The sequence below is a fragment of the Macrobrachium rosenbergii genome, chromosome 9 (assembly GCF_040412425.1).
Source record: "Macrobrachium rosenbergii isolate ZJJX-2024 chromosome 9, ASM4041242v1, whole genome shotgun sequence".
Lineage (NCBI taxonomy): Eukaryota > Metazoa > Arthropoda > Malacostraca > Decapoda > Palaemonidae > Macrobrachium > Macrobrachium rosenbergii.
The window spans coordinates 14,410,995-14,420,995 of NC_089749.1; the positions used below are offsets into that span (position 1 = coordinate 14,410,995).

Here is a 10,001-nt window from a genome sequence, read left to right on the forward strand (position 1 = left end):
TTTCAAAATGTATAACAGATATTAAAAACCATGAATAAGAGTATCTTGCCCATCTTACTGCAGGTACAAAGAAATTAAAGTGTAGCTTTTCAGATCAATGGAGAATCATAAAGGTATTTACAAAATTTCTAGAATGGTGCAGAATTTGCACGTATACATCAAGTACATTTATTAATTTATGAGTATAGAACCGCAGAGTAGTTTTATTATTATTTCTATATATATATATATATATATATATATATATATATATATATATATATATATATACATATATATATATTCATATATATATATATTCTTTACAGATATATGATATAAAAATTAATTTATTTATATTTACAGTGAGTAAGTTTAATTTAAAGTAAACAATTTGAACATTACTAAGAAATACAGCATAAACAAATTGTTCTGTGCATTAAGTTCAACAAACATCAGTTGATAATCAATAGGGCCTGAACCCAAATAAATAATATGGGTATAACAAAAATAGCAGCATAAATAACAAATAATAAATTCAAAATGAAGCAACAAGGAAATATTTATTCCAAGAATGTTAAGTAGCCCCAAACAGCTTGAGGGAACACTCAGGACAATAAGACAGAGCCGACACGACAACCATCTCGTCCTTGTCAGATATCCTCCTCCATATATATATATATATGCTCTGCTGCTAGGACCGGATACGAATATATATATATAGAACCTATATGACTATCCATCAGACGTATCGCCAGCAAGAAAAACAAAGAAAACAAAAGAGGCAACAATATCGGCATTGTTCCTAACAGTATGTATATAAATATATATACATATATATTGTATATATATACTTTATCAATAAAGAATCGTTCTGTGTATTAATACAATTACTAATAGGACCTAAAACTGCATTATTTGAAATATTTATTTAAAAAGTTATCAAACCTTCTAGATACCAACATTCCATTGTTTGAATAAGGTCCTTTAGTAAATATATATATATATATATATATATATATATATATATATATATATATATATATATATATATATATTGTACGGATACTTTATGTGGAATGTTGGCCCTATATATATATATATATATATATATATATATATATATATATATATATATCAAATATTATCAAAATCAAATCAAAGGATAACGAAGTATCAAATTTTTATTAATTTACATCTTTGAGAAAAGGGACACAATGGTAAAAACATTTAGGGTAAAGAACAATCAAACCTTAAGAACTACAATAACGATAATAAGCGAAGTCATACCACAGTGACCTTTACCTCGCACTGGAAGGTCTGGAAAGAAAATATCATATCATGAACAGATATCATTCCATGCATAGACAAGTGGGAAAACCATACCCCCTTAGAGTGCTAAAAAAAAAGGAGGGGGGTTACTCTGGGACTACCATAGTATAAGGACTGACCATGTTATATAGATCCGAAGACCAGACCTAATCCCGGTAAATAAGGAGACTCAGATAGTATATCTGACAGATGCAGTCCCACCACAGGACACAAGAGTCAAAGACAAAAGAAGAAAAGATAGTAGAGCATCAAATGGAAGTATGGAAACTATGGCTAACTAGGTTGAGTATTGTGCCTGCCATCCTGAGAACATTAGGATTAATGACAGACGACTTTTGGAGAGACCTGGAGAGGACCGGATGCACGTCCTCAGAAACTGTTCTCTTGGCCACAGCAAGGGCAATTAGGAGGGTGTTGGAATCCTAGGGAAAAAAATTATATTTTCAGTCAGTGTAAGAGTCATTTTTTTCAGACAGACTTCTCTTTTCTTAGGCAAAGTATTTTTTTTTTATTATGTAAGAGCTTTAATATGCTCTATTTCCTTTATCTTCATTTACCCCCTATACTTGCTTCTAAACTTGTACTAATTCTCTCTTGCTAATTCATTATCGTAATTAAGAAACAGCTCTGATACTCTCCTCCTAACCATTCATCGCTGATCCATCTCCTATTGCATTACGGTACATGTCTGAGTATTCACGTCAATGTACACTTCGGATTCTCTTAAAGTTGTAACATGGGAGCTTGAGAATGTTTACATCAGGTTCTTATAAGCCTTTAAACCTCTCCTCATCTGCCCTGCCTGTACAATATATTCGTGTTAATGAAATTCTAGTTCTTTCTCCAAATATGGATACAAAACCCACCAAGAAAGTAGATTTTCTTCGTTCATTTCCTATTTCAGGTTTCAATACTTTCGTTGGAAATTGTATCCAAATATTTTAGGAAATATAGAAATTAACAGGTTATTTGGGCCACAAGAATACATTCTGATTATTATGTCAAGTGTATTCTATATATTCCTGTTTATATTCATTACAATTTCTTTGCAGATAAATCAAATTTTCTCTGTTCATTCATTGCCAGTGGCACCATTAGTAATTCCTTTTTCTCGTATAAGCTCTGCAACTGTTGAGGTAATCTATAGTCTTTGGAAAACTAGCAAAAATCCTAAATATTTTTTCATACATTGTCTTCTCTGTTCATATAACATTTCAAATTTATTTTCTGAAACCAAGCAATCTCAGAAAATGAGAACCATTTGAAGTTCATATCTCGTATCTTTACCCGTTTGTGAATCCCAGTCACCTAGCACGACCAACATTTCTACCATCAACAAAACCGGCTATGGAGATTTTCCAAGAAACACTCTTTTTATCAGAGAGTAATCTCAACAGTACAGTAAATACCACTTATCAAAGAGGAAATAAATGGGAGTATCTGTTGTTTATCAGATATTTATTGCCATTTCTTAAAACCGCTAATCATTCATTGGATTTATCACTTACCAGAACCGCCGTACAATTTCAGTCTCTTGATCTCCATCCTTTATCGGGATTCTGATTTCATTTCAGTCCACAAACACAACTTCACGTCACATCTTAACGCATCCGTGAGATCGCTATGTCGCAATACATTCGTCTGAGATTCCAGTGCTGATGTCATCTGCAGCCACTCAGTGAATATCTAATACGGTGTAAAAGAGGTCTCACTGGCGGCAACTCCGTGATTCCATCTGAATCTCATCTCGGGTAAAAAATGGCATCTGATTGACATCCTTTCCTCAGTTGCCCAAGTGCCGTAACATTGCAGTGACAAGATTCTCCTTCAAGTGGAGAAAGTTTAATTTGATGTCATGAAGTAATTATTTTTACAGAATTTTTTGAGTGATATGACACTGCATGCTGTTAAAAATAGCAGCGTTTTGTAATTCATATTACTTCGTGCAGCATTTCCATGTCTTCAACCTTTCTCGCTTTTCTCAATATTGGTTGGTTTTGCAATTCTATCTTGTAAAACAAGATATTTTCATTAAGAGTTCCAAGTTTTCTATCTTGATTAAATCGCGCAAAATTTCAAGACTAGTATTTTATTTTTTTATATAAATATTTCATATAAAGGTTGATTAAACAGAGATTTTGGCAGATCAAACTTAACAGAATTCGGAAACTAGTTCTGCGAATCCAAACACTGAAAGTTATATAACTTTCATGATTTGTTGGATGAGCTTCTCTTCCAGAATTGTTATGACAGTTTCTCTCCCCCGTTCATCTTACTAAGTAGAATTCCTTCAGCAAGTGGTTTCATGGCACGAAGTCTATCTTTATGTATATACAGTATATATATATATATATATATATATATATATATATATATATATATATATATATATATATATATATATAATATATATATATATATATATATATATATATATATATATATATATTTATACACATACATATATACACACCAGTTCTATATTTCCTTTGCATTTCTTTTTCGTTACCTGTTGAAGGCCCTATATCTTCATAAGTTTTCGTAATCTGCTCAACATCTCAAAGTTTTTTTTTTTTTGAACAAGTCGTTCTCCAAATTACTGATTCCCTTTCTTAAAACTCTCATCGTCCTCTAATGTATCAACAACCGAATCTTTAAATATGTATACCATTCCCACGTCACGTCTTTTCCTCTTACACACTCTCGAAGATTTGCATATTTGCTTCTGCCTTCTGTAGTGCACAACAGACTTCCATTTATGTCTCAGGATTCCTTCGGCTTTGTTTCGTGTGACTGTTCTCCTGATGCTGCTTCTTCAGCCATTTCTAGGTTACAGTTCATTCCCTCTGGCTACCCAATATTGCTCTCCTTCAAAATTAACGTTCTCCGTTTTTCTTGTCGTCCGCATAATTTCTTGTCTAACGACTACTGTTTCATACATATATATATATATATATATATATATATATATATATATATATATATATATATATATATATATGTATACATATATATATATATGTGTGTGTGTGTGTGTGTATGCATAATATATATTTATATATATATATATATATATATATATATATATATATATATATATATATATATATACATACATAAATATGTGTATGTAATTGTGTATTTGTTGGAGAATATGTTCATTTGTGCAAGTACAGAGGTATAGATATTGAAATATTTGAATTTTGAAGGTAAACATCTAAGACAGGGATTAAGCAATTTGGAAAGAATTTATTTCATTCATACATTATCTACAGGTTAGTTTTCAGAATGCTATACAAGTCTTTTTTCCCCACAAATTTATATTGTGTTAGTAAGCAAATATATCCTTTTAATGGACTACTTTAAAAGTTGGTATACGGAACAATGTTTTAAGAATTTAGCAACTTCAAACAAAATCATCCAGTTGTAACAATTTGTTAATAATTTGTCGTCTTTGACAAAGAAACGCTCCGCACAAAGAATCATCAAACGAAATTTGCATTATCAAATAAAAAAAAAAACAGCTGAAACTCAATTTATATACCAACAACAGTTATCCTTATTCAACCGCAAACTCCAGAATTAAGAAATTCCTTCTCTAATGTTTATTTCTTCTTGGCCTCGCAGAGGTAAGACGGACCCACCCAAATCGATTGGTACTCATGCAAGTAGAAGCGATTGAATGCCCCCGAGGGAATCAGCATGCCATTGACCCCGTCAGATAACGTGGATGCTGGATGAGAGATGTACCACCTGTGATCGAGATGAAATTGGGCGCGTCAGGCAATTGTTGGTTCTGGGAATTTGTGTCCTATCTCTCTCTCTCTCTCTCTCTCTCTCTCTCTCTCTCTCTCTTGAAGCCCAATGAAAATGAAAGGTTACCATATCTTCCATTCAGTGCGTGAACATTTGTCCTCTCTCTCTCTCTCTCTCTCTCTCTCTCTCTCTCTCTCTCTCTCTCTCTCTCTCTCTCTCTCTCATTTAAATATACAGAATATATATGCATACACACCTACACACACACATATATATATAAGTATATATATAGAGATGTATATTATATATATATATACATATATAAATATATATATATATATATATATATATATATATATATATATATATATATATATATATATATATATATATATAAATATATATATATATATACATACATACATTATTATTATATATATATATATATATATATATATATATTATATATATATTATTTCAATATGTATAAATATGTAAAGACTTATAGCTCTCACCATTCGTTCTTTTCTTCATGAAAACTAGGAATATACCTTTTCTCTTTCTTTCAACCTTATTACCATATTTAGGAAATCTCTCTCTCTCTCTCAAAAAAGAATCATCCTCACTCAATACTTACAGGTAAGACGTGTTGCTGATGGGCGTTCCGTCAATCCACTTCCACTGACCATTAACCTTCTCCGAACCGACCCAGTAAATGTATCCTTCCATTCCTGATGGCAATAATTATATTACGATAGAACAGTAGCTTTTTATTTGTATACACTCATAAGGGAAAATGTCGTCACAGGAAATGGCAATAGCTGGAAATATTATCATCCCAGTATATGTTTTCATCGCGAGATTTCCTCTTTTCATCCCGCGGGAAATGACTCCGGGAGATGTTGTAACACTTATATTTCTAAGCATTATTTAACTGATGTAATACTGTTTGCGTCATACACAACTCCCACGCTCGTTCAAGGGTTTGTGTTTATTGTTTTTTATGCAAAGGTCGTCTATATTTTTTATGAGAAGGTCAGTTGGAAAAAAAAAAGTGTTGGACTTGAGACCAATTATTAAAATAAAATTAAAGCTAATGTATTCTCGTGTGTATATGTATATATGAGTGTGTATTTTCACATTTAAATATATATGCAATATACATACATATATATACATATATATATTCTGTATATATATACATACATATGTATATGTATGTATATATATGCAAAAGGTTTAAAGAAACTAAAAGTACGTAGAGTTATATCAAAAAGTATGATACGAAAAGAATCAGTGGAAAATAAACAAATGTTTATATTTCTTCAAGCCTGAGGGCCCAGTGGAAAAATCATCCAAGTACGGCGAAAGGAATACAGAACTGTAGAATAAGCTACATTAAAAAAATAACATAAAGTGTGGGGGGGGGAGAATGTCAGTATGTATATGCCTTCTAGAGCATCTATGGACAAAGTGATTCCCTAGAGCGATGTAAATAAAAAAAAAATTTTCCTTTATTTTCTAAAAATCAGAAATGTAGTTGATTCATAGGATTTTGAGAAAAGGTCTTGGACTGTTGCCCTCACCCAAAAATAGGAATGCAGTAGATGAAGAAAAATCAGTAGTCAACTTTTAAGACAAGAATATTCAATCTCGCAAAAAAAATCTTAGCTGTTATTGTCAACCACTTGCATAATAATTTGTGATACATTTCATTTATTTTTCTTCGTGTGATTACCCTTGTTTCCAAAATGTCAATCTCATGTAGCAGAAGTAGATAGATAGATAAAATTCCAGTTGGAAATGATATGTCTCTTCTTCGTTCTGTCTTTTTCTTTTATTAATTTCGAAGCTAAAATCTTGCAAAGATTCTAAATGTCTATCAAAATAAACCGTTACTATTTCTTTGGAATGCTTTTTAACTCAGTGATAAAAGTATTGCAATATTATCTAAAGAAAAGGTGCATTCACATAATGACATAATGTTTTTTTTTCTCTCATTGTCTCTTACAAATAAATTGTTCCTAACAGAAATTTCTCAACAGTAAGCGATAATTCAGCAAACTGAAAGGCGTTTATGAATCCCAAGCTCATGTTACAAGTTTTGTCAGTTCCTTCTGCTAGCAAGTTTCAGATCCAGCCCTTGCTAACGATAGCCCGTTTAAGACGTTCTACCAAAATTATGCCTTGTGAGGCCAGCGTAGTTGATACTGAAGCCTCTTCTCAGACACTTTGGCCCCAGCTGAGTTGCTTTCTGCCTATTACTTTTAAACAATCCCTTTTGGTCTCTTCACAATGTCTTCAACTTTACTCTACACCAATCCTCAGCTTGTATTTAGGTATTTAAAGCAGACCTTACTATAGTCTAGAGAGAACACCCTGTGATATCTCTGAAGTTCATTGAATACAGTGAAAAGAAAGTGTTTTCTTATCAATACAGAAACCAGACCCAGTGGTCTCTCAGAAGTGCAGTGTATAGACTGAAAAGAAAGGAAGTTTTCTTAACAATGAATAAAATGAAAAATATCGTAATACCTGACAAGTTTTGAACAATGTGAGAGGAGAAAGCCGCCAGAAAAGGAACGTCAACAATGGCCAGGTCAGTTTTCCAGAGGTCACCCTCCCCAAACATCGATGTGCAGAGGTCACGTGACCAGGTCCAGTTCCTAGCAGGGCTCGAGCCGAAGTATACGTCGGTGGCGATGTAGATGCATCGTCCTTCTAGCGTTGTGAAGTTGTCCGGACAGCAGGCTGGGGAGTGATATAAATGAGGTTGCTTAGTTAAGAAGAAAAAGATTGGACGCAAAAGTAATTAAGCAATATATATATATACATATACATAATTTATTTTATATATATATATATATTTATATATAAATTTATTTTATATATATGTATGATATTTATTTATTTGTTTATTTTTATACACACACACACACACACTTGCTTAAAATTCTTTCAGTCTTGGTAGATGATGAAGGGTTAGGGATGGGTGGGCTACTGAAAAAAGTTTTTTTCACCTTCAAGATATAAACCCGTGTTGACACGCCCACTGAATGAATTATTAACATAGTCGCAAACGTGGCCTTTCATTCGTATATAAAATCAAAAATTTTAATGTAGATTTCTTTCAAAAAAAATCAAGAAAATTCACTGGAGCATTTTAATAACAGTATTGATAGTTGTTAATAGATGTAATTTTCATTCATTCGGCTGAAGTATAAAATGGAGGCATATCTCTTCAAAAGTAAAATGATCAACCAGGCCATTGAAATAAGTACTGAAAATCCCAAACATTTCTAATCTCTGGAACATAAAGAATCCCGTAACTGCAATTTTCCTTCGCAACCCAAAATATCAAATGAAGAGGCACCCTTAAGTTATCTTGACGTTCAAAGTTGGGTTACATTTCTTGAATATCTTTTACCTGTGGAAGAGACCGTCGCCATCTCTACAGCTGGTGACAGGAGGAGTACCAGCAGAGGTAAGGCGAAGAGAAGGGACTTCATGATTTAAGCGCTCTGTAGGTGTCCAGGTTGCCTGATAAAATCTCCCGCACTTAATGACAGGCGACACCATTTCCCTCTTTATATAATGCTCGCTTCTTCACAAACCTTCGAAAATAAGACGTCATTAAACATATGATCTGCGTCATTTCTGTTCGGGGAAAACGAATTGTTTTGCTATCTGATAACCAATTCTTACTTGTCGTGATTTCTGTAGCATAAATTGGCATGACGGGCCGGGGATTTATCTTTTATGATACCCCGCAATACAATTTTACAACTATGAAAATTTTAAAGTAAAATCTTCTTATGACTAAGTTGCCGCGCATCGCTTTTAATACCTACCACTCCTGTATTTGCCTTAATTCTCTGACTTTTTTTATGCACGTTATTTTTTAGTGCTGTCATATTTATTTATTGGTTTTCACCTTTATTTACAAACACATCTCACCTTTTTTTTTTACACATTTTTAATATCTCGTGTATATACAACAAAGCTCACGTCTGCATGTTTGCAAAAAAGTAAATTTATTTATCTTCCCCAATGAAAACACTCCGTGGATAGAAACCTTAAATTTGGGAAAAGTAGCACGTTTTAACTTTTTTATGATTATAAGCATCAGAAATTTTGATTAAAGTGCTTCTGCTTTCACTAAATGTATAAAATGTAGATATTAAAACCTTGAATAAGAGTAGCTTGCCTATTTTACTGCAGGTACAAAGAATTAAAGTGTAGCCTTCCAGATCAATGGGGAATCATAAAGGTAATTACAGAATTTCTAGAATGGTGCAGAATTTGCACGTACATCAGGTACATTTATTAATCTATGAGTTTATAAACGCAGAGTAGTTTTATTATTATTTCCCCATCTAGCTTTAAATATATATATATATATTATATATATATATATATATATATATATATATATATATATATATATATATATATATATATATATATATATATATATATATATATATATAACTTGATCACATAAACAATCGTTCTGTGCATTAATACAATTACTAATAGGACCTCATTCAAACTGGATGGTATCTAGCGAAAATATTTATTTAAAAAAGTTACAAACTTTCTAGGACCAACAGTTCTCATTGCCAAGTATATATATATATAAATATATATATATATATATATATATATATATATATATATATATATATATATATATATATATATATATATATATAGTGTTGGAATCCTAGGGAAAAAAATTATGTTTTCAGTGTGTGTAAGAGTAATTTTTTTTAGACAGACTACCCTTTTCTTAGGCAAAGTATTTTTTTTATTATATAAGAGCTTTAATATGCATACATTCAGATAGCTTGCTCTCTGCTTCATCTAACCTGACTATCAGTTTGTATGCTTGCTTGCTATCGAGATTATATTTTCACTATCTTTATCTGCCC

General features: G+C 31.8%; 1 protein-coding gene across 1 annotated transcript; it reads right to left on the reverse strand.

Moving 5' to 3' along the window:
• Positions 1 to 4,540: 4,540 nt before the first annotated feature.
• On the reverse strand, positions 4,541 to 8,650 carry LOC136841474 (C-type lectin domain family 4 member D-like). The gene is made up of 4 exons (XM_067108418.1): positions 8,495 to 8,650; positions 7,603 to 7,818; positions 5,705 to 5,798; positions 4,541 to 5,064 (listed from the first exon to the last, which is right to left on the reverse strand). The coding sequence occupies exons 1-4, from the start codon at positions 8,574 to 8,576 to the stop codon at positions 4,917 to 4,919; spliced, it is 540 nt and encodes a 179-aa protein (XP_066964519.1). The 5' UTR covers positions 8,577 to 8,650; the 3' UTR covers positions 4,541 to 4,916.
• Positions 8,651 to 10,001: the final 1,351 nt, after the last annotated feature.

Bases quoted from the DNA above. Each gene is read 5' to 3' on its own strand.
- LOC136841474 (XM_067108418.1), bottom strand. From the start codon at position 8,576: ATGAAGTCCCTTCTCTTCGCCTTACCTCTGCTGGTACTCCTCCTGTCA. The intron at 7,819-8,494 runs GTAAAAGATATT...ATCACTCCCCAG, and splicing joins GGCGACGGTCTCTTCCACAG to CCTGCTGTCCGGACAACTTC. The intron at 5,065-5,704 runs GTAAGTATTGAG...TCTCGATCACAG, and splicing joins ATCAGCAACACGTCTTACCT to GTGGTACATCTCTCATCCAG.